This window comes from Lates calcarifer, linkage group LG9 (genome assembly GCF_001640805.2).
Source record: "Lates calcarifer isolate ASB-BC8 linkage group LG9, TLL_Latcal_v3, whole genome shotgun sequence".
NCBI lineage: Eukaryota > Metazoa > Chordata > Actinopteri > Centropomidae > Lates > Lates calcarifer.
In genome coordinates this window covers 1459333-1485303 of record NC_066841.1, presented here as the reverse complement: position 1 = coordinate 1485303, position 25971 = coordinate 1459333, and the positions used below count along the sequence as shown (strand labels likewise).

The window sequence follows — 25971 nt, the reverse complement described above, 5'->3', positions numbered from 1 at the left end:
GCAGTGCGACTTCACCCTTCTATCTGCTTTGAAAACCTTCACCCTGCAGCTAAACCTGTGAGTGTCGCCTTGTTGAGGGACCAGGAGTTTCAGACTTGACAGTCAGGGAAGCAGAGAGTAGAAAGAATCAGAGCTGAGGAGCAGCAGAAAGCAACACCTCCATTAAAGAGATTAAAAGAGCTGAAGAAGCCAAGACAAGGTAAAGTTAAAGTACTGTGTCTTTTAACAACAAAGTAAACTGCTTAACTAAAGCCTGAAAAGGCAGTAACACTAATATCTGAAAGATACAAACAGGATTTAGAAGAGTTAAATAAAACAGAATGTGTTAGAGTCACAAAGCAGAAATGAAAGAATAAAGACTAAACAGCATAACGATAACATACTAACATTTAATAAAAAGCAGATTAGACTTAATTCCACAGCCTGAGAAAACAAAGTGAAGGTGGGCGACAATAAAATCAGGTTAAAAGTGAGTCACAGGATGACAGTGATTGTTTTACAGTGATAAATCAGCAGGGCCCTGACCCTAACCCGACTGAACTGAACCAAACCTGGTTGAAAGTTGGGGTCTGGGTCTTAGGTTTTGGTGCAGATCTGGTTAAAGAGGCGACAATAACCAATAAACCGTTTGTGTTATCAGACTGCTTCCACTCCCTCTTTTATTTTTCTATTATAAGACGTAGACAGATGTGTAGGATTGTTTGGCCTTGGCAGAGGTATGTGCTCCACTGAGAGCCACTCTACTTTGGACTGAACTAAGTTCTCAACCCAAAACTGCTGCAGTTCGATCATCAGCTGCTTTTCTCCGTTTTAAATCACAGTGAATTGATTATCTTTGAGTATTGATTGTCGGTGGGACAAAGAACTACACTGGAAGACGTCACCTCGGGCTGTTGAACATACAGTGGATAGTTTATTTTCTTGTTAAACTAAAGGATGAATCAGTTCAGTTTGTCCACCAGAGGGCACTGACAGGATCAGCACGCCCACTCTCATTGTCAAATATTTTCTAATCTATTCATCTACACGTTGTTTTCAGGATTAATAAATAGTTCTGTCTGTTTTAGATCTTTATTCAATCCCTTTAGTTTCCTGTATCACAGAGGAAAGTTAATAACGCACATCTGAGAAGCTGGAAGCAGAAAAGACGACAGAGTCTTTTTGTTTAAGAAACGACTGTAACATTTAATTGATTATCAGAATATTTGCAGATGAATATTCTGTCTAATCCACTGTGATGTGTCAGGCTGTGATTCTGTCTCTCAGACACTGTGGAGCCATCACATCGCTTCAACAAGAAAACCACTTAAACTGACTACGTACAGATACATGCAGTAAATTTAGCTGCTTTGTCTTCAGCTAACGTCCGGTATCACTGCTTCACACACTGTATAAATGACCGCAGTTAATAACAACCTGCTGTCTGATGCTTCAACCACAACATGACTGATATTAAAAGAACAAAGTCTCATGTTCAGGGACACACTTTCCTCTCCTCAGGTATTCAGCCTCAGTTTATGTCTGTGTCTGTGTTGTTCTCCAGGAATGTACTCCCTTTGACCTGGACTGAAAAAAGGGGGCTGGGAGTAGTAAGACAGGAGACAGGGGAAGAGAATGTGTGTGTGTGTGTGTGTGTGTGTGTGTGTGTGTGTGTGTGTGCAGTCTTGGAAGGACTTACACAGGATATTCATGTTGTGTTCCTGTCTTTTTTTGTCCTTTATGCATGTGTGTGTGAGTGTGTGTGAGAGTGTGTGTGTTGTTCCTCCAACTTGAACTCTTTCCTGTGCAAACTCCTGTTCACACACACCAACATTTTTTCTTTGATTTGTGTGTATATTTGTGTTTCCGTGTGTGTGTGTGTGTGTGTGTGTGTGTGTGTGTGTGTGTGTGCTGTAGCGCTCAAACCAGCAGATACACATGTCAGCAGTGACACTTGCGATAACAAACTGTCAGTGGAGACGTTGTGCTGAATGACTTGGTGCTGCTGTCGACTTGTCAACTAGTTGTGTGTGTGTGTGTGTGTGTGTGTGTGTGGCAGCAGCATTGATAAGCTGCCACAGACAGGTGACATTACACCCTGATGAAGCAGATTGCACACACACAGTAGCCCACAGCACATGTGGTCTGAAAAAGGCTGAGCTCAGTTAAAGATAGATTATCATCAGATTGACATAAAGACAACAGGCAGTTGTTTTAACGTGATCTTTATTATATATAAATATTTCCTAATGTGTTTAATGCGTTAATGTTCTTTTCTGAGTGGAACTGATTATTCTAATTATTCTAAAGTAGGGTTCTGAAACCAAGACTGAAACCAGGATGCAAGTGTCCACAAACTCGTATCGCAGTAGGGGAAGACAGAACCGAGACCCCCAGCAGAAGTCAGAATGTTTTTGTTTTTAATACACCTGCACAAATTTTAATTCTAGTCTTAGGTTTATGTGTTACTTTGCATCAGCTTCATAACAACATACATTTGTGTAATAACAATAGATTTTCACTGAACATGATTACATGCAAACAACTTCACCTGAACATTTCTCTGTCGTTTTGCTCGTGAGGCACAAACAACCCTCTGAGCAACATTAACCTCAATTTAAAGCTGATCTATGAAGGAAATTCTTCTGCATATGAACAACTCGTATAACTAAAGTCTTCTTTCTCAGACTTTCCACTTTTTTTAATACGTAGTTCTCTCCAGACTCATTTATTTCCCAATATAAAAATCTAAATACTGTTTCAAAGCCGTCTCCACACTGGGAGCAAAGTGCTATTATATATATATTTTGGCTTAAGAGTCTAAAAATAGTAGAAACAGCAAACAGTAAACTCCCTCAAGGTGATTAAAAGCCCTAAATTCTCCAGAAACATGATGAAGACAGCACGACTTCAGTGTCGTCTGTGTTAGTCACAGCCCTGAGGACGACCACGACACAGTGATGCTCAATCCACTGAGCACATTTCCACAATTCACAGTCCTCTGACAGAGCCTGTTTTTCAGCCATTCTCCCTGGTTTACCATCGCTGTTCATGAATGTTCAAATGTGACAAATGTGGTATAAAGCAGAGCTTGTTTAACATGTTACCAGGGCCGTGTTTGCAGAAATAAACAAGGAAGGCCACATATCATGTGTATGGAACTGGGGCGTAAATCTCTAAGCCTATTACTGCTGAACTGGAAATACAGTTAGTAGAGCACATGAAGAAAAATAATTTAATGTGGACTTTTGCAGTCGCACAGTTTACTTTACTGAGTAGGTTGTATTTACTGTTATTTACTGTGTTTAAACAGAAGTATGACGTCTCTGCGGTGTTGTGTGGGATCACCTGAGTACGAACTGTTCAGGACGCTCTGTTTGTAAGAGCTGACGACACGTTGGTGAGTCAGAGTCAACGTGAAACCTGGAAATGACAGAGTGGAGTTTGACTCTGGTTCTTTGAAACCAACAGAAGCAGCAAATAATGTCAGATTTCACAGTTGTGTTCTTATAGTGTGTGATGTGCAGAGAGAAGACCAACAGAGCCACACCACACACTAACAGATTCACCACCAACAACCAGAGTCTGGACCTGTGAGCTCGGCTCGCCTCGGTGTCCCCCCCACACAACAGAACTGAACTGAACATATTTAATATTTATCAGGGCGGCTCTGATCGTCTTCAGAGCAGATCGGGGTAAAATCACTGTGAACACACCTCACACCTTTAGAAACATCAGCAGCTCCTGTGTTCTGCTCAGTAAAATCCCTGTTTTTGTCAATGGAGTCTGGTACTGATATATAGAGATGTTTCTAATGAAACAAAAAGGATCTTCCTCTTTAATAAAAAGCTCTGTCTCTGTAGGGATTTTATCCATCATGTTGTCAGACACTGAGCCTGTCAGTGGCAAAAACAAGCACTTCAGTGGATGATTGGATGGATTACATTGCAGCAGTATTTTGCAGTGGCTGGGCCCAGGTTCAAAAATACCTGCGTTGTCCTTTAGCATTTGAAAGCGACTGTAATATAGCCAAACTTTTTGTAGGTGCTAACCATCATAATGGTACAAAAATAGCAGTTTAGTTTCCCAAACCTACAGAGGAGATGCATGCCAGTGTGAGTCTGCCAAACTTTGTTTTTGTTTTTCTCCTGACGTTTTCTTCTGTTTTTTTCAAATGAATTATCAGTGCACTTCCAAACAACTTTATGCATTTTTTTGCCTCTCACTCAAAGCATTTGGGTGATGCATTTGCAAGTTTTAGGAATCCCTCCAGTCTGCATATTTGAAGCTTGTATCCAAACATTTCAGTGTGTGTTTGTGTGTGTGAGAGAGAGAGGGGAATAGAGAGATATAATGAAGGCCTTGGTGTAAGCTCTGGTGAAAGGACAAATTTGGAAACACCAGATCAGGGAGGGAGGCAGTGTTTCAATGTTAAAGCTACAGAGAGCTAACCTCAGCGCGCACATTTTACACACAAGTTTCAGCGGGTGTGACGGAAACGAACGAGAAGAACAGAAGCCTCATCTGACTGTCTGAGTCTCTGTCTGACTTTCCTCCTCTCTCCCTCCATCTCTCTGAGGAATTTGAGCCGTTACCACCGAAACAGAAGAGAAGAGTGCACGCAGCAGTTTGGTGTCCCATTTGCCAGTAACTACAGTATCATATCATGCAAATGAGGCTGCTGCAGTTTCTGTGTTGTTTTGGGGAGAATTCTGTTTGCAAGAAGTTGTTTGTTACGACTTATGTAAAAAAGCACATTTCCTTTGTCTGCGGAAACTTATTTTTATTTCTCCAACACTATCTCGTCTGATAACTCTGACCTTTTTAGTGACATGGTGATTGGGGTCCACCAATATGATCACAAATCATCCTGAGTGTCAATTCATTCAAGTTGCTGACGAAGATGAATCACTCAAAACCACAAATGTCAACCTCACAGTGGTGCTGGATAACAAGTCAGAGGATCATCAAAGTCAGTCTGATTCCTCCTTCGGGGACCATGAATGTCTGTACAAAATTTCAAGGCAATCCATCAAATAGTTATGGAGATGTTTCAGTCTGGATAAAAGTGGTGGACTGAGAGACATTATCACCCCCACGCTGCCAACATGGCAGAAAAGGAAGAAATAAAAGCATAAAAATCTAAAATGAAACTTTATCTCAGTCTTACAAACGTCTCGTTGTACAGTTTAGTTCTGGGAGATGACATGATTTGACGTTTGTATCCTTTTATTAATCTAATGAAGATTATCATTTTGCTCTTTGGTTGACCGGATGTCACCATTGTCTCCACTTCCTGTAACCGTCGTTTCAAATTAAAAGCCCGCTACCAAGTCGTGTCTTACTTCGTGACTCTGCGGTGATGTTTTTCCAGTGACAGGCCGCCGCCACGAAATGTAAACAGCGCAAACACAGCTGGCGGACATTCAGATGGTTGGTCATAGCTCAGTCATGTTCAAAAATAATGTAAATCTTCAGTGCTGCACAGAGCGAGGAAGCTAGCTCACGTAACAAAAAGGTTGTAGTTCCCCAACGGTTGTTATAAAAGTTCCCAGACGTTTAGGTAGGTATATAAACGTTATTGGATAGAAGTAACTGATCAAACACACAGTACAGATCATGTATGATGTAAATTGGCTGGTTTAAACTTGGTGATTCGTTTGTTAGCTACACCTGCTTAACAAGCTAGCTTCTGTGCTAACAGGCTAATCTGCGGTCGGCTAGCGATTCGGCTAAGTAGTTAGCTAGCTAGGTAGCAAATACAACAACAAATTTCAGCGAATAATTTGAAATTTAAAAAACGTAATCTTTTTAGATAATCTGTTGGTTTAAAAATGTAACTGTAACTAAATACATTTACTCATATTTTGTATTCTAAACATCACTGTGTTGGTAATAATCTGAATAATCATTACATCATTTATTGTCTTCATGTTGGCCTTCTTGGTATTTGTGCATAAGCAACAAATGTGGCTGCAATTAACAATTCTTTTCATTATTGATTGATCTGCCAATTATTTTCTTCATTGATTAATTAATTAATTAATTAAGCAGAATAAGGTGATGGAAACAGAATTGTCCTAGAATCTGTGGTGAGGTCTTCAGATGCAAGAACCAAAGATGTTCATGTAACAATGATATGAGTCAGAGAAAAGCAGCAAATCCTCAAATATCAGAGAATGTTTTTGATTTGTGATTAATAAAATAGTTGCTGATTAATTTTCTGTGGCTGATTGAATGATCATTTCATCTCTCTCCTTGTCCCACTCTCCTTCCTGCTCTGCTCCTCAGTTCTCCCTGTTTGGTTCTCGCTCCACCAGCAGGACCACCAACCCTCCTTCATCCTCCTCCTCCTCTTCGTCCCCTGTGATCCCCTCAGCGCCGACGTTGAAAAGAGCAGAACGACCTCCTGCCTACACCCCACCTGGCCTGAGCAAAGCTGAATTCCTGGAGCGCGTGCGTCGCAGTAACCAGGCCTGCCAGCAGGGGGAGTACGCTCTGGCTGTGTGTCTCTACACCGAGGCCCTGACTGCTGACCCCCAGAACTGTATCCTGTACAGTAACCGCTCGGCTGCCTATCTCAGACTGGGCCAGTACAGCACCGCTCTGGACGACGCAATCAAAGCACGTCTCATCAACCCCAAATGGCCCAAGGTAAGAGGTCTGAGCCCTTGCTGCTAAATCACACTCTCCGCATGAGAAGCGCTGCAGCTAAAAGCGGGAAATGGATTTTATGTAGCAGAAGAGTGGATGTATCCATTAAGTGGATGGTTAGATGGATGTTTGACGGATGTATGAATGGGCTCTTCACTTCCCTGACTCTCACTAATGCTATATTTATGTATATAGGGAGTGGTGGAAACACAGCTAATTATAAACCCCTGTAATCAATACGTTACCCTCTCAGATGACTTCCTTTTGTTTGTCAGGAGTTCATGTTCAGGTCAGGATTCTGATTTATCTTTGATCACCTGTTGCTGGAAATAATCTTATGCTTTTTTCCTGTGGTTGGCCAAGTCAGCTCTGACAATCTTTAATTGGCTGCACAGAAAGAACCAAGTCTTTATTTCCCCTCTTTCCTTCCCAGATCCTGTCAGACCGCTTGTTTTGCTGAAGTTTTGATTGTTACCGGTGTACGGCAGCTGAACACAAGCCTGCTATTTAGACGCCGCAGTCCCCATGTTGTGCTTTTATAGCGTAATGTTAAGCTTGTGCTGTATAGTCCTTTCTTTGTTTGACAAGTGCATTTGAAAAGGACAGCACACACATATAACTCAGCATAATGAGATATCCCTGTAAATATGCTGGTGTAAGGAGATGCAGAGAGATGACAGCGATGGTGATAGAGGGCCAAACAAGGAGACGAGTGTTTGTTGTTGCTGATGAATCGGTTCGTTCTCTGACTGTACATCATTAGAGGAAGGCAAATAATAAAGTTCAGATGTAGGTAAGAAGTAAACACTGTGTGACATCATGTCGGCTGCTTCTTGCATTGTCACTCTGGACATTTTGGCTTGTTTACGTCATGGGAGGAAAGGTAACAATGGGAAAGATTCCCATGTTTAAGACTTGATGGCAGCTGTCAGTTGTCTTGTTCTCCTGCTTCTCACTCGTCATTCCTAAAAACACTCACAACATGATGTGACATTAGAAACAATAGAAACAATAGAAACACCAGCCTGTAACATCTCTAAAACTGTTTCAACAAAAGCTGGACTTCATAGCCCTCATGAAGAGAGGACTTATCACAGGACTGTTTGATCAGACTGTATTAGTTTTAGCTGGGTGTAACTGAGTGTATATCTATATTAAACTGTATCTGCCAAGATGATTTTACTTTTACTGCCTGTGAAGTTACATTACTACACAGTTTTAATTTCCAGTGGTACGAGGCAGGTGCAGTGATGTGTGAGAGAGAATGAGTCGTATTAAAACGTGCAGTGTTCTTCACATTTCCAGCACATTTACCAGCTAAACGAATGGCTGGAAACTGCCTGTTTACACATGAAGTGGCCTTTTACATGCACCAGCACAGCGAGCAGTGAAGGAAGTGAAGGATGGTGAGGGCTCAGAGAGTCTTTTAAAGCCATTCAGAGTGGGAAGTAGGCAGGCAGGAGACGGGGGTTTGCCAGGCTACCTCCGTCTGGACAGCTGGGGCCCGGCCAGCTCGACTCTACTTCCTTTCTCTGTGCGAGAGAATGGACGGAAGTGGTGTTTGGGTGTGTATATGTCAGTGTGTGTGTGAGTGAGAGAGCTTCGCACGGCTGCTATTTTGTTTTTGAAACCATGGCTAGGCCTTGGCCCGAGTTTGGCACTTGAAGACAATAACAGAAGCGGCATTCCTTTGTGTGTGTGTATGTGTGTGTCTGTGTGGCTTGTATAGTGGCGGTGTCATAGCAGCGGGCTTGCTGCAGCATTCGCCGTGGGTCAAAGGCAAGGTCAAGACTAATGAACTACCAATAAGAGAGAGTCTCTCTGAGAGGGACGTTTACTTCTGCTTGAGTTCTCTCTTTCTGCTCGTCACCCAGTCGGCTTTGCTCTCTTCTCTCTTCTTTTCTTCTCCTCTGTTTGCCTCCCACAGTTTGTCCCGTTGCTGCCCCCGTCGACTTTTCTGTTGGCACAACAGGCTCAAACACACACACTCACCGTATCACACACAAAAAATAGCGACTCGGTCATGGGAACAGAGGGGTGTAACTGGTCAAAAGTCGCATACGTTTGTGTGCTTATCTGGATAACAACACGCCACAGAATAACAAAACTTCTTTGCATTTTGATGTTGTTTTCTTGTCGTTCTTGCGCAGCTTTATCTTTTATGCCGTTGCATTCAGCGCAGAGCTTTGAGAAAGCCTTTTGTTTCTTTGTGATTCAAATGAAGTCACATCACATAAGTAAAAGTGCCGCAGGAGCGAGAGCCTTTCTTTTCGACTCCTTTGTTTTTTTCTCCAACAGACCTGACTGTTTTGTGTATGAATGTTTGCTGTCATCCGCACACTCACCCTGTGTGTTTTTGTGGAGTTATTAGGGCGCTTTCAAAGAGGCTTTTTACCCCCACACAGGTGCATTTATTCAGATCCTTAAGCCTGTAGGAGTCTGGGAAACTTTTGCCTCTCCACACAAACTGCTTTACTTCTTGGTCCCACAAATGAAGACGTCTGTTTGGCTCTCTATATGTCCCAGAAAAGAGGACAGAGGCACAGCAGTTTAGGGTGAGGTAACCAAAGGTTATAAGCTGATAAAACTGTCTCACCACAAGGTCAATTTAGTAGCTGCTCTGGAGCTTTTGACAGGTTGTCCAGGTGTCATGGAGATGTAGATATTCAAACTTCATTTTCTTCTTAGCGCTGATTCTTTCTGCTTCACTGCACACTGAATATCTTTGGCTTTTCCTTTATATTATTTACATTTAGAGAGCAAATAATTAATAGATTTATCAAGGAATTAATAGTCAGATTAATTGGTGTCATGAATAATTGTTAGTTGCTGTTTTTGGTTGCTCAAATTAATTCACAGACCTCTCTGGGAACACTTTTCATCGGAGCTAATTTCCACTGAAGAACTAGTCCCCATGAAAACTGCTGACAGCCTGTTCTTTGGATTATCCACAGAAACGGGGTCACTGTTTTTGGAGAGCGATAATGATGTTGAATTTTTTCAGTGTTGTGAATACTGCAAACAAAATTCCCCTTCACCTTCATCACACTAGAGTGCAGGCAGAAACCTCAGAGACAAATATGTCAAAACCTAACTCTGTACGTGTAGACACCTTGTAAAAATAAGCGAGAAAATATGTTTTTTGGGTGAACTGAGGCTTTAATCATGTGGCTGGAAGTTAGATGATGTCCTAAACTGGTCCTAAATATTCTGCTGTGGGAGTTAGTTGCTGGAATCAGTGCAGATCATCAGCAAGCGTTCGCCGGGCTCTCCGCTCTGAAGTGGAAGCCAACCAGATGGCAGCCAGCTACGCCTGTTTACGCAGAAGGCCGTGGAGCTGGCCCCGCACCGCTCAGGCTTCCCCTGTCATTAAGAAACTACTCTGCAACCACACGCTGCAAAAATATTACTGACATACGTGCAGAGAAAGCACAGAGTCCCGTTTCTTCCAGCGGGCCTCGGGACCTAAAATGGCCTGTTTAGGAAGGTTTCCCCACATGACAGGGTTTATATTATAACGTGATCTAACCCAGGGAAAAGATTCAATTTCCTCATGTTTGGGTTCCTCCCTGGTTGGACAAATTTAAGATCCCATGACTTGACCCGGGGCCGTGTTGATGTGATGGTAATGTTCTCTGCTGAGTTTGCGCTGTATCCGAAATTGTGTCATGGAGAACTCAGTCTGGGTCAGTAGGGTAATCCAGGACTTACTGCAGACCATGTGAGGAGAGCGAGTCTCGAACAGGGAGATATTTCACTCTGTGTGCTCCACTTAGGTTACCTTCTGTACACAAAACAACACTGCTCTCTGTCTCTGGATCGCCTTCACATTTTTCACTGTTGTTAAATAACAGTGTAATGTGAACAGGATGTTCCCACTGGATTTAGTTGTTCTTTTATGTTGTTTTCAGAACTCTCCAAAGAATTAGAGCTGCAGTGATTAGTCTCTTAGGCAACTCTTCTGATAATTGATTTATTGTTCTCAAGAAAAAGATGCCAAAAATGTGTTGGTACCAGCCTCTTAGATGTGAGTTTATCGTGTGCAAACAAGGACAAAACACGTCATTTAAAGACGTCACCTTGAACTCTGAGATTCAACAATTAACTGTTTAATCAAGCAGCAAATCTACTAACAATGAATCGGCAACAGTTGTAGTTGTTTAATTAAACATTTTACGACTATTTGACAAAATAAAGCATCTGAAAAATAAAAAAAAAAAGAAATAATTGCTAGCTGCAGCCCTGCAGGACCTGATCACTATTTTCTGACATTTTATAGATAATATGACCAATCAATTAATCCAGAAAATAACCTGGAGTCATTTGGTGAATGAACAATTACCTAATCATTTTTAGAGATAAAACACCATAGCTTTTTTGTGTTTTTTCTTTTTTGGGGGATTTTCGTGAATTCATTCTTCTTCATGATTGAAATGGAGCTGTGTGAAGAAAAATGACCCCCTGTTAAAATAAATAAATACCATAAGCACAGAAGGTCTGTCAGTACTGAACAATCTGATCCTGACACAAACAACCTCTGTAAATCTGTGGCAATGATCTGTTTTTGGCTTTAGAAGAAGAATCTGTTTGTACGGAAGGAGACAGGGATCATATTGGATATTTCTGTTGTTGCAATGAAAGAAAAAAAGCTTTATTTTAAGGATGTGTAATTTCATAATAATTTTCCAGAAAGTGTCCTGGAAAGAACTCTGTGTAATTTGGTACTATTTAAAGTAGAGACGAAGTTCAAAGACACTCATTTACTTTCAGTTAGTTGTGTTGATTTTATAAGTGCTTGTTGACTTCCTTGAAAGAAGTGCTCCATTTAAACTAAATGTTCAGTCATCATTATATACTGGCCTGTAGAGACATTTCAGCTGCGTTAAAGATTCTCCAGGTTACGCAGCAGTTAGTTAAAATGAAAGGTTTTGGTTTGGTCTCAGAAAAGTCAGGCCAGTCATGTAATTACTTAACAGGGTTTCTAAATTAGAAGTAGTGCAATAGAAATGCATGTTCTTCACCGTGTTACTGATGTTCGATAGCCTCTTTTTAGTTGGTGGAAAAACATGCAGAGAAGTTTGCAGCTCCTCTTCTCAGGCTGCAGATAAAACCTCCTCCAGTCAGAGGGTGAAGCAAATCACTCACTGTTCCCCATCCTCAGTGGAAATACCTTCGGTTGGATTAAATGAATTGGAGGTGAATACTGGCTAATTATAGTGAAAACCTGATCAGTGCTGTATCAAACATCACTTTTCTTGCTTTACACCCTATAATTAGCTCCAAATTGCACACTTCTTTCCAGGAAACTTCCAGGAGTTTAAGGATCTGCAAAATAAAGCAACACCAAACCTGTTCTAATGTGTCGTATTGAAAGTAACAGGATGTGATCAAATCGCTGATTTTTGATGCAGCCACTAGAGTGCAGCACTGACGTACGGGGAAAAAGCCTGGTCACAACCACTGGGAGCCCGAACACAACTTTTCCTTTGTTAACAGCTTCTCTCATGACCCACATCACATGAGGCTTTGCAGCTCACACAAGCGTGCACCATCCATGTGACCCAGCGCTGCAGAGATAGGAGACAGCGTTTGCTTTAATAGCTGCTGTGTCACCTTGTGGAAGTGTAAAAGACCACCTATCGCTCTTTAAGTGTCTAGATTTAAATAATGACGCCGTCTCCTCTCTGCTGTTTCCTCTTCACTTCCTCTCCTACACCTTATCGCTCCCATTAGCAGCAGCTCCAGATGAAGCTGCTGTATCTCACAGCTTCACATCTGTAAGTGAATTTGATAACATGTTTGGAGAAAAGTGCACATCAGCAAATAACCTGCTGCTCGCTCTGTCTCACACACACACAGTCCTCCTCTCGCCTGCAGAGTGTAATGAGTTTTGATTTTGCCTAGAAGTGAAGTGGGCCTAATTGTCTGGTATTAATCTGGAGATACACTCCTGCTTCTCTGCTTGCAGTGTTGGTTCACACACTGCTGTAAGACATCTGCTCACACACAGCCAGACTCGCCCAAACTCTGCTGTCTCAGCAACCGTCCCGAGCTACTGGAATCTTCTCTCTCTTTTTTTTTTTTACCCATCCTTTATCCTCCCTCTGCGTACATCTTTCTTGCTCACAGTCTGGTGCCTCGGCTGTCCATGCAAAGAGAATTGCAGAGGAAGGAGAAAGATAACAGCAGCGGGAGATAATGAAAGAGTGACTTGAACATGGCGTGGTGTGACTGCTATCAGAGTGTGATTGAGTGAAAATGAATGTCAGAGGGTAAAGATTTATGTCTCAGCTTCAAGCACCAATTGACCAGAGCATGAGCAGCTCCCAACAGTCTGGAGAAACTGTTGGTCTGACTCTACAGACGTTGTTTACTTTGCTTAGAACGAGATGTAAACGATTGACCCAGCTACAAAAAGTCTTTGAGTCTACAGCTGTGCTAGCAGCTCTGTGAGACCACACTTAGAAATAGCAAGGCTTTGAGCTGGATGCTAACATCAGCATGCAGCAGAAATCAAGATGTAAACAAAACGTTGACACAAAACCTGCATTTTAAGTGCGTGTGCTGCAGAGAGCGCGGTATCTACAGATATGCTAAGAATGAATCTCGTTCATTAGTGCACTGTTTTTACCTGCGTATTACTATGCTGCTTCTTTTTCACACAGTAGTAAAGACGTTTGCCTTCAGGGCTCTCTGCCAGAAAGCTTTAGGACGTCAGGTGAGGAGGTATAAAGAGCCACAGAGTACACAAACAGGAGGTTGTAGTGGATGACTGGGTAATACAGGACTTTAACTCAGGAGCCTGGGGGTTCAGATCCTGTATCAGTCATGACTTAGTTACCCATATATGAACCCCTAAATAAAAATATAGCTTTAAAATCTTATTTTAGCATGTTTTCATCATGTAGCATGTTTTTGGTGTTAGCATAAATGCACAGTATTTAAGTAGCAGTCAGCTGAGTGAGCTATGCTAACAACTGTACTTAGGCACAGTGTTGCTTTGAGCTAAGTGCAGAATGCTAACATGACAGTGCTATAGTGCTGATGCAGGTATAATTTACCATGTTCACCATCTTAGTTTAGCATGTTAGCATGCTAATATTCGCTAAGTAGCATGAAACACAAAGTGGGAATGTCATCATTTCTGCAGGAGTTTGGCCATTGATCAAAGTATGTGATGATTGATGATGAGTATTGAAACTAATTTTGTGCCAATTAATTTTAAAGTTGTCGCCTCCACTCAAATCTGAACTCGGAGAAAAATGAGGGAATCACTGAAGATTAGGGTTTCTCCTCTGGTAACCATGAAAGATTTAGATATGCTGCTGGCTCTAGATAATAGATCATATGTCCAAAGATCAATGAAGAAGTCATGGGGGAACAGCTGATTGACATTACAGAAAAAAAGATCCAATTTGTGATAAAGCAGAATTATCCTCTGCACATCGCTCCGTGCTTTGCTTTGGGATTCGTCGTCCTTGTCATAGGTCTTGGGATTTCCTGGTTCCCCTTCAGTGCCTTTGGAAGAGAGCGGCCTCTGAGTAATGAAGCTGAAAGACAAAACAGAAAGAAGAGAGGAGAGATAAACAGCAGGGGGAATGACTCACTAATAATGGGGTGTATGTTGCTATTTCCAGACAAGAGGTTGAGGTTAATGAACAATCACATATTTAGGACTCCTGTGAAGTGTGTGTGGGTGTGTGTGGGGGCGGGCGGGGGTTGGGTTTGAGCTTCAAAGAGTTTTGTGAATGTGATGGGAGAGTGTGTAATTCAAGCGGGGTTCACATCCGGGCTCAGACTCTCCTTTTTATGAGATACACTTAAAATAATTAAACAGCAGCATAAATCTGATAAGTCAGTCAGTCTTGTCATTTATCAACTGGACTCTTCATCTCTTCATTATGGTGTAAAAGCATCAAGGTTACAGTGTTGGCCAGTGATCCCACTGTTTCCACCAGGAGAACATTACATCAGCACAGTGATCATTCAAACTGATAAAGAGGTCACTGGCAGGAATTCATACGAAGGGTGCAACTTCTGGAAAACAGGAACTTATGAGGTGTTAGCATCAGTGCAGAACGTTATGTCAGTAGCAACAGGACTGATTGTATATGATGCAATATGATATTCATCTGTCTCAAAGTATCAGGTATCAGTTTTGACTTTAGAAAGTAACTGATAAAAACAAATTAGTTTTAGTGCTAATTAGCAAATTTGCTAATTGTAGCTAACACACTTTACTAGAATGTTAAACATTATACCTGTTTAAAGGCTAGTGAGTGTGTCGGCATGCTAACACGTATGCTAACATGCTGATATTAGCATTTACTGCTATGCCTAAGTGCCCTCACAGAGCCAGTGGAGCTCTATGGAGAAATAATCAGGCTTCAGCTACACACATTACTTGATAGTTCAGATAGATGTGTGCTGACATGTGCTGGACCCCGTGGAGGTGATGTTAAATTGAGTTTGAATTCATTGTGTGTTGATGGTAAAAAAAAGGATCCTTTATGGTAGAAGTATGAATCACCTTCGTGTTGTATTGGAGCCAAATCTGAGAAACCTTGGGATGCCAGTGGGTTTTCTAGGTCAAGTTATAACTGAGTCTTTTGAATTTTTTGTCTTTTTTTTCTGTGAGCAAACTATCCTGGCATCCTCGTCCTTTATTCCTCTCTGTATTTATTCCTCAGTGGCCGTGCTCATGTTCCTCAGACACAGGTTCCACTGTGACAGGTTCACTTTGCCTCCAGACCTGCGTTGATGCCCCTTCATGTACTCAGCTGACTTGTTGCAGCGTTTCATGTCACTGAGCGGTGCGGCCCGTCACCATGGCAACAGTGGTTCAAATTATGGATTATCTTTTTCTTTTGTGACATTGTTCTCAGGATTTATAAGCTCAGATGACTCGTATGAGTGTGTGTGAGTGTGTGTGAGTGTGTGTGGCTGATTTCTTTTATCACTGAGCATAAAGGAGAGGAAAATCACTTGAAACATGAAATTTAAAATTGTGGTCTGTGAGCTTAGTGGGTTCCCAGTGGAGATGGTGCTTATTTGGTCTGTGCAGTAAATAATCCGACCAAATTCCTGTTGGTCGATCGGTCGCTGGTGTTACTCTCAACCGACATGGTGCACGCTGGCCATCTCTAAGTCTGCTGTTATAACTTCAGTACAAAATAATCAGGTTAAAATGATTTAATATGCTGCAAATACTATCTTTTTATGTTTATTTATAATTAATTTAGGCTAATAAGGCAGAGAGCACTCGGTGCACTGTGGCTGATTTAGTTAATCTAGAGATAACGCAAATGTTTTTTTCCCCATGACCAATCGATTGGTTGAAGACGAGGCACGGTTTCAGTAGACGCTGTAATTCTTGCATCTCTGGAGTCCTATTGTAAATGAATGAGACTTCTTTAAGAATCAGGAACGCCCAAAATCAGAACACATGAAGAGAGAAAACAAGAAAACAAGAAAGCTCCTCACTATCAAAGTCAATCAATGTGTAAAACCCTCTGCAAGCTCTCCTCACCGTTAAACCAAACACAATTATAGGCTCATCTGTTTGGCAGGACCCCAGTGACTCTGTGCCAGGCTGCTAGGCTCGCCAGCTCCACCAGGCATATGTGCCACCAACTGTCTGTCTGAGCGCCGCGGCTAGCTTCCACAAAGAGTATCAATAATAACTAAAAATGATTATCTGGCAGACACGAGCCTGTTTATTCTTCATTTTAACAGAGAAAGGTTGAAGACTCACGTGACACAATATGCAGGCATCAAAAGATTAATGAATGCAGCACTCAGCAGTTTCCCAATCAGATAGGGTTAATTCTCTCCTGTATGTCCCAGCTTATCTTTAACCCAAAAATGAAATTACATATTCATGGGTTTAAGTGAAACTCTTGAAAAGCTGCATGTGCTTTTTTTTTTTCATTACTGCCTAACAGCAGGGGGAATTATCTGACCGAAATAAGTAATCAAATATGCAGCTTTTACATGTTCAGGTCTCCTCCAGAGAGACTGGGATCAGCTCCTTCACATCATCTACACTGATTATAGAGAATTTACTGGGGAGGATAAACTCCACACTGTCTCATAGGCATGAATATTTCAATTTTCTTACAGTGGGATATATTTATCCAGCTTTCATGTATATTTCTGTGTGAGGTTGCAATGAATGATTGTTTTCATTATTGATTAAGTTGTAGAAAATGAAAATAGCCCAAAGAAATGTCTTCAAACCCCAAAATATTCAATTGTTGACTGTTGGTTGGACAAAACAGCACCTGAAGATGTCATGAACTTTTTTTTTTTAAAACTATTTTCAGACATTTTATAGACCGAACAACTAATTGAATTAAAAAAAGAATAGAATGATATTTGAAGCCTTGTAGTGTTGAAAATGATTAAATCTGTACCCTTGGTAATCTACTGTTAATTGCAGAATAGCAACCGTTGTGTTAAAGGTGTGAATTACTCCAACATGTTATCAGCACCTTCTCCTCTCTGACGCTCTGCTCCTGCTGCATCCAGAGGAGGCAGAGGAGGAGTGTTATGTCAGCCGGCTAAATATGACCTTCACCAGAGTCCTGAGGGACCGGAGCAGGCTCAGTGTACAGCACTCCACTAACACGCCTGTCAGGCACACCTCAGTAATATAGTCGAATATCAGAAGAGCTGATGTTACCAGGTGTGTGTGTGTGTGTTTGTTAAAGAACGTAATATGCACAATTTAATACAACCTTGCCATAAGGCATGAACATATCAAATTAGCTATTAGTTAGCTGAGGAGGTGTGCCATGGAAATAAACAGGCAGCACACACACACACACACACACACACACACACACACACACTGACCTCTCTTATCTTTTCCAGTGACTGCGTGTTGTAATTTATTTTCTCATGGACACATACAAGCCTGGACAGCGTTAGTTTGTTATCGTAACAAGATTTTCACCCCCTCACAGCACTGTGATTATTCTTGTGTGTGTGTGTGTGTGTGTGTGTGTGTGTGTGTGTTGTGCCACTCGTGCACAAGATCAATATAATCTGTGCCTCATGATACCACCAGTGTTATGTGGTGAGAGTCTAATATTTAAAGGACAATCACCTCTAGACATTCACAGAAACACGGTGAATTTACACATGTAAAGAATCTCAGCTGCTTTTCTGTCAAACTTGCTGCTGTCATCTTCATCTGTAGCGTCTCTCTGCAGAATAAACAAAAGAAGAAGATGAAAATCAAAAGGTTCACAGAGGAGGAAAGGCTTTCATTTCTCAAATTGGAAATTATCAAAGGAGGATGTGTTAACCTTGTGTGAGACTACGTGTCGCTGTAAAACTCTTTGTTGTGAAGAAACTGTTAGAGAGACAAATCAGTCTGAACTCAGGAAATAAAATAAATTGGTGTCAAGATCATTTGCATTACAAGAAGAGGAGAAAGAGAAGAACAAAAAGTCCAGCTGAAACACACTCAGTGAAAACTGGTTATTCTAATTCTATGTCCTTGTTTTAAAGGTGTAAAGTGTAAAAAACCTCTTAATCATCAATATAAGTCACTAAAAATACCTTAATATATTACAGCCCATTAATCTATACATTAATTAATTAATTAATTTAAAATTTAAGGTACAAATTCCCTAAGATATCATAATTTCAAGAAACTTTTAGGCCTTTTAAGACCAAAAACTGTTCATGTAATTCATAAAAAATCCTAAATATGTAATAATGAATTAATGTAACCATCAGTTAACCTCAGATTTGAGGTGCGTACAGTTTGAAATACATATTCTTTTTAATATCATATTTTCCGAAGGCGTCTCTTCTGTCTTCACAGTCAGAGTCGATGTGCTGTGAACATGTCGGACCTTGAACTTATAACCTGAGGGGTTTATCTTTCTGTCGGCCAATCACTGTTCAATACTGCCAGCGGTGCAGAGGTGTCGCCCCCTCTCTCCCCCTCCATCCTTCCTTCTCTCACCCAATTCTCAAGAGGAAGAGATCAATGTCAGAAGCTTTCGGATCTGTAACTGAATCAATAATTTTTTTTCCCTAACAGCGCTAACATGTGCACACAGATAAGTAGAAAACACACACACACACACACAGCTGGACAGATCTGATAACCAAACACTCCCTCTCCCCCCTGCTGTTGGGTCTCATTTGATTAGCCCCCACTTTGACCCCCATGTGACCGCTTTCTCCAACAGCAACGCTACGCCATCTGACCTCTGAACTCCTGACCTGCACTTGTGTGATTCAGTGCCAAGGATGGGAGAGATGTGTTTTTGTTAGTCCAGTGTGTGTGTGTGTGTGTGTTAGTGGTAACACTGATTTATCTTGTGGGTGATATACAGAGGGGAGGGAGGGAGGTGGAGGTGCTGAAGGTAAAAGAGGAGAGAGGATGAATCAGCTGTGTTAAGGTCAGATGACCCTTTAGATCAGCAACAGTCTTTTCATCTGTTTTTCAGTCCTCATGCAATCCTCTGTTCACATATATTTAATGGAGATGTAGACCGGTGACGAGTGAAGAAGGAGAAGCTAACATTTATGGATCGATATCATTTAAAACATAAAGCACTAATTCCAAAATAATACTGTTTTTGATGCCTTACTTGCTCTTAAACCAGCATTAGTGTTGGTTTTTGGGCACCTGAGAGCAGCACAACAAGCTGTAAACACTGAAATATTAACTCATTAATAACATTAATTAATTAACATTATTAATTGTCTGAATGCTAAGACCAGTATTTACTCTAAATGCTCCACTATACTATATTTGTCTGGCAGTTTGCTGCGGAACAGGAAGTGGACGTCTGGTACGTCTGAAAACACGGTTGATGAAAACAGAGTGAATGAATTCAGTGAAGTTGTAAGATGCCAGATGCTAAGGAGGAACTGTAATGTTGGTTCATCATTATAAACATATAATTCACATTACACATGCTCATTTGGTCCATTGCTGACACAGTAATAATTATTATTTCTGCTATAAAGGAGCAATTTGAAAGTTTTGCTATCGCTACAAAGCTAACATCAGCACTAACAGCTGTGTCATTAATGTTGATTTCTCTACACAAAAAACACAAAAATTCAAACATTTTTAGTTTACATGTAATGTATTGAGGTGTAAATTAGATTACAGCATCTTTAATTCTTTATTTTTTGCCTCTTTTAGTTTAGTCCAGCTCAGATCTTCTCCTTGCTACAAACACAGCCTCCCTCTATCAGCTGCACCTCCCCCATCCAGCTGAATGAGGAACATTTCTGATTAAGGAAAAGCTCTCCATCAAGGTTTGCATGCAGAGAGCTTTCACTGTTGGCAAGAGATATATAATTTATCAAAGATCTTAAACTAAAGCTTCCTCACTGAGTGCTGGAATAAAATTGGATGTGACGCACTTTTACATTTGCCGTGATTCATGCGGCTTCCACTCCACCTGCACTTGACAGCACAGACAGGTCTGAGGATTATTGTGCTGCTCTGTGACTGGTTATTACAAACTCAATGGAAACTTAAGTGCTGTTAGTGGATGTACATCAGGATGTCTCCTCATATATAGAATAATAGCCTCTTTTTTTGGCAGGTGTCCATCGAGCGTACAAATGCTGAGGTTGTGAATTAACCATCAAACTAATGAGAGAAATGGAAAGAAGGCTGATTGCTTGATGAAAGAGATCAGAGCAGAGATGATAGCCGTCCTTTCTCTTGTAATACACGACTCATTTTCAACGACAAATATGTTTTGAAAGGTATGTAATATCTAGATGATTTTTTATCAACATAATGGGAAAAGTTTTTGATGAATACATCTGCTAAATCTCAGATATGTTGATACCGTCTTTGATTTATCTGCGGAATGCTGACTGAAAACATATCCCATTTGTTTTCCCCCACAATATCCGTTCTCACAATAAAATATGTGCAACTAAAGTATGATAAACACCTTTTTGTGGTTATGTTCTGGTGTTCTCAGCATTTGGATACAGTTAGAGAAAGATCGTGGTCGTGTTTAATTGTTGTTGAGGATTATTTTAACCCAAACTGTGATCTTCCTCTAAACCTAAACGAGTCGTTTTGCGCCTAAAACCCAAACCAAACCTTAACCGTAGTGCTGTCACCTCATAAAACAGCAGTGATTTGTTGCAGCTTTGCAGAGCTCAGACAGATCTGATGGCGTCAGATCAGAAAGTGCTTCAGTGTGTTGCTCTGGACGACATGGACAGACAGCATGTTGTTTTGTTAAAACGAAAAAGAGACGGGGTTGTTGTCAAAGCCTCAAAAACAACACACCTGGTAAATCTTGAGACCAGGACAAAGCAGATAAGAGGAGGTGGCTCTGAGATTGGAGAGTGGATGCTGCCTGTGCAGCGGATGTGTAAAACAGAGAAATAACAGCAGGTGAAATACCTGCTGTGGCTGCAGAGAAGAATGAACGGTTTAGACAGCAGCATGTGTGAGTGTGTGTGTGGGAGTGTGTGACACAGAAAGAGACAGTGTTAGTGGCCATGTATGGTAGCAAAGATGAATGGTCTCATTTGTGGGGGCGCCTGGAGGCCACATATACTGATGTAGCCACACTGCTGCAGACTTTATCTCACACTCAGACCATGTCCACACTAAATGTTGATAAATTTGAAAACACCTTTTGTGTGTCAAATGGCCGTCTGTCCACGCTATATAAAGATTTCACCATCTACGCTGCAATGCCAGAGCAGATGCCTTAACGTCCTTTATTTTCTTTGTGTTTTTTTTTTAGTTCTGTTGTTTTTTGCTTTGTCTGCTCTTTCCGGTGGCAGAAGTGGTGGTGCGTCTGGAAAGAGGAGGTGTTGTAAGGATGGATGGTTTTATTAAACAATGAAATAGAGACAGGAGGACATCATTTGTCAGTGCCTTCCAAACCTGTTACAGAACAAACAGCAGTTTGTCGTCGTGGCTTCATAACGTCACCTGACTCCGTCTCTTCGCTCTCGACAGACAGGAGTCATAATCCCTGTGACGGCTGGAGAGCTTTGTCACTTGAATGTCAACGTGTCATTTTGAAGCACTCGCGTCTCTTGAGAGGACATCTGTTTTTGTAGAGACACAATCACAGAAAGAGTCCGAGGCAGCAGAAAGTCGGTTTCACACAGTGTGACAGAGTGTTTGCTGCTTCTATTGTTTTTAGTGTAAACACAACAGCAGCTATGAGAGAGAGAGAGAGAGCTGCTGCTGCTCACGAGAACACGCTCAGCTCACCAAAGTTAATAATAGTTCAATTTTTTACACTACAGTGCACACCTGCATGGTCTTGAACCTTTTTCTTTCTTCCCATCCTATATCATTTCCTCATTTGCCACAGAAAGAGCTTATTGATCTTTGGTGGAATGAATGGGTGTGTACACTGTACGAGAGAGAGAGAGAGTGTGTGTGTGTGTGTGTGTGTGAGACTGTGACACTGCTTGTTGTGGTGATATTTTACAGTTGTTTACCTGAGTTGACCTGGCACAGGAGGTCACTGGCTTGTTTCAAACTCAGGTGTGCACCTTCAAGGTCACATGCATGCAGGGTCGTCCAGGTGTTCCAGGACTGTAGCCAGGAGTAGAAACACTGAGGTCACGAGTCAAAGTCCCGCTCATATCCCACCTCTCTAAAAATGTTTTTTGTAATATTTAGATTTTTTGTGAGCTGTTCACTCATGATGTCTGCAAAATTTATCTTAATGGAGCAATTCTATCAAGAACACTCCTCTGGAAATTAAAAGCTGCTTCTAAACTCACCTAATTTAACTTTTGCTGAAACAGTCATCTCATTAATTTGTCTCTTTTCCCTGTAATTAGTACTCCATTACATAGGAAAGGAAAGTTGTTAGGAAAGTGGATCTGTAAGAATTAAATTCTGTGTCCCTCACTCATTTGTTTATGTATTTTTGGTGACCTAAAAGTACTCAGATTTGTGAGTATACTGAGTCAGCTACAACTCACGATATCAGATCACCTGGGAGTGTGAAACTGCCCGTCTGTTTGGCCATGAAGAACATAAGCTAGTCGAATTATCATTCATTTTAACAGACACCTGCACGTCTAATATAAACTAGTATTTTCTCTCTCTCTCTCTCTATATATATATATATATATACTGTATATTTAATGAAAAAGATGAGTAGTTTAAGAGTAGATTAATCTATGCAAACAAATAGAGTTTACGAAAAAGTTAGTGAGTTATAATAGGATTACTTCAGTCTGAAGATTGTATAATTCCTGTTTTATTACTGCATCATGATGTTGTGATGATGTTTGAAGTTTTATATTGTTGTTTTTAATTGCACAGGCTGCAGTAAGTTATAATCACCACTACATTAAACTGTAGGGTTTAATTCTAAAACGGCAGCAATAAATGTGTCAGTGATGCAGCTGAACAGCATGAGCACAACAGAACAGAGATCATAGTCACACACACATAGTAAATCTGTGTCTCACACACACACACACACACACACACACACACACAGCCACTACATTCATCACTGCCAAGGTGTGTGTTTAGTAGCCATGTTGGCTGCGGAAAGTGCTCCATCAAATTGACTTTCCTGACATATGGTGTGTGTATCTGTGTGTTCAGGTGCTGTGTGTTTATCAGTGTGGTGTGTGTGTGTGTGTGTGTGTGTGTGTGCAGAGTGATGATGCCGGTCAGAGAGATGAATAAGACTGATAGAGATTTGATAACAATATGCTGCACCTAGCCCCGCTGACAAACATGTCTTCCAGTCTCTGAAGAAAAGGTCAAGGTTCAGAGGTCAAGGTTGACTTTATTATCTCATCACAGAAATACAGTCAGGCAGAGCAGCCAGCCAGTTTGGTAGCTTGGTGTTTTGCTGTGTATTATATTGTTCCTGTGCTGCTGTGAAACAAAGAGATATATGAGTTCCATAGAATTTCATTACATTTCTGTTACAGTAATATGGAGTTGAAGTGTTTATTAACGACCCCGGCTTCCAGCTGTAGAGCTATTTGCATACCTCTGGTGTCTGCATGCCTGTGTGTTTCCTTTGTTTTCTCATTGTAACAGGTTGTAAATATGCGGTTTACAGTTTTCATGAAAAAACAATGAGGTTGGCACCAGCCATGAGCATGAACAAATCACACACACACCACAAAACCAGCTGCTGCATTATTGATAGAGTCTGAGGAGTGTGTATGATTTAGGCTCAAGTGTGTATCTGACAACAATAGAAGAGCGTCTCATATGATCTGTCACACACACACACAGGACATGTCCTCAGGTATCTGATCATATATACGTACATTATGAATGTAGGTTGCAGATTCAGGTAGAACTGATACGACCCCTCTCAGCTGGCAGATCACTTAAGAAAGATAGATCGGTGCAGTCTTGCTTTTTTGGCATCGAGCATCTTGCATCCTGCTGTAGTCGGTCCAGGTTTGTTAGCCACAGCAGGCGTCTCCAAGCCCTGTGTAGCTCTGAAGTCATTCTTATAATGGCTGTGAGGGAAGACAGTTTACCTACCTTTGATTTAGGTCCTGCAGTGATGTGTTTGTATGTGTTTATATTCACCTCTCATATGGCGTCCCACAGGGCTCTATACTCGGCCTGCTTCTTTTTTCACTCTCCATTCTCCCATTTGGCCAAATTACATAACACTGATGTGAAATTTCATAGTTATGCAGATGATATGCAGTTTAACTTATGCCCAGCCCTGAGGACCAAATCAGCATAAACAGATTAACATGCTGCTTAAAGAGAATTACAGCTCCGATGACAAACAACTACTTGAAATTAAACAAGGACAAAACAGGAGTTAGGGAAACCAGCAAGGGAAGGAACAAGATGTTGAACTATTCCTGTTAACTAGCCCTAGTAGCACTAGTGTTAGAAGTAGCAGCAGTAGTAGTAGTTGTCATGAGGAGTGACGTACTGCAGTTAGAGAGGCAGGAGTGTGTGGTGCTGTTTGAAACTGAGTTTCTTTAGCTCAGATTTGAAGGTTTTTGGCTTTCTGTTGCAGTCAGTTTGTCTTTGATGTTCATATCAACACAGCAGGAGTCGGTGCTCTCCCTCCAGGCTTACGCCTCAGACAGGGGACCAGATTCTCACCAGCCTCACTTTAACATGTTGTGGACATAGTCGACACATTTGCACGTTGAATATCATGTTTTTGTTTAAATCCGTGACAAAATATTTTATTCAGCCGTACATTTACATACTCGCATAGTTTTGATGCTGGCTCAAATCCTATTATGTGTGTGTGTGTGTGTGTGTGTGTATTTTACTATGCATATGCCAGCATGTCTTTTGGGAGACTATGAATTGTGGGCTCTCAGCCTCTACTCCTCACTTCAGTGTGCAGGATACAGATGACAGTCAGTCACATTGTCTCACTAGGACAAGGGATGAAGGAGCATAATGAAATAAAATCAGTGTTTTTTTTTAGTCCTCTCACCTCCTTCAATCATCAGTCTCCCTCAGAGACACACACACAGAGACATGCACACACACACACTCATGCAGATACTTGTCAAATCCCATATCAATCACCAGACTTCAGGGTGAAGTGCCAGGTTCTTACCACAGGCAGAAATGTAAAATGTTCTCCTCCCTGATCCCTACGTACAGATACATTCATCTGCTTCTTTAAGGAGTTTCCTCACTTACACCTTCGAGGTTTTTTATGTAGATAATGTACATGTGAGCCTAAGAATCTGTAGTCATGCTCTTTGAGGCTGTACTCTCAGCTAAATGCTAACATCAGCATGCTAACATGTCGCAATGATCGTGTCAACATACTGATGTTTAGTTTAGCATGCTTAATGTAGCATGTTACCATGCTAACATTTGCTAACTAGCGCTAAACACAAAGGACAGGACAACAGTCTGAAGGGGACATGGATGTCTGTGACTGATTTCATGGTAATCCATCCAATCGTTGTTGAGACATTTTACTCAAAACCACAAATGTGAACCTCATGGTTTTGTTTGAAGAAAGGATACAACATGTAAAAATTCTTCCATCCAGTTCAACTGGATAAGAGAAAACCTGACCTGCAGGTGGCGAAAGAGGGAAAAACACACCTGTGTCATCACAGGTGGTTTCATCATCGTCTTCAGAGATGTGGCATCAACACCATCAGGTCTCAACTAATTAAGGTGGTGTGATGCTTCAAAGTTCATTTTGAATTCATTGCTAATGGAAGCAGGCGTGTAAATCTCTGGAGGCTCTAATGCAGACTCTTCTTTACCGAGAGTAAAGTTTGTGGCTAATGTTTAGCTTCAATAAGCAGTCAAGAGGGCGACAGCAGGGGGGGGGGGGGGGTCAAGAGGAGGGGCAGCTTGTCATCTGCTGT

At 41.3% G+C, this 25971-nt stretch overlaps 1 protein-coding gene across 3 annotated transcripts in view; it reads left to right on the top strand.

Moving 5' to 3' along the window:
- ttc28 (tetratricopeptide repeat domain 28) overlaps positions 1-25971 on the top strand; it is a 91378-nt gene that overhangs the window by 662 nt on the left and 64745 nt on the right. For 2 of the 3 annotated variants that reach the window (XM_018697109.2, XM_018697101.2), the window contains exon 2: positions 6271-6633. In XM_018697109.2, the coding sequence (XP_018552625.1) occupies positions 6271-6633 (363 nt within the window). Of the gene's footprint in view, positions 1-5299; positions 5413-6270; positions 6634-25971 lie in introns of those variants that run through there. The other variant, XM_018697117.2, reaches the window with a different exon arrangement.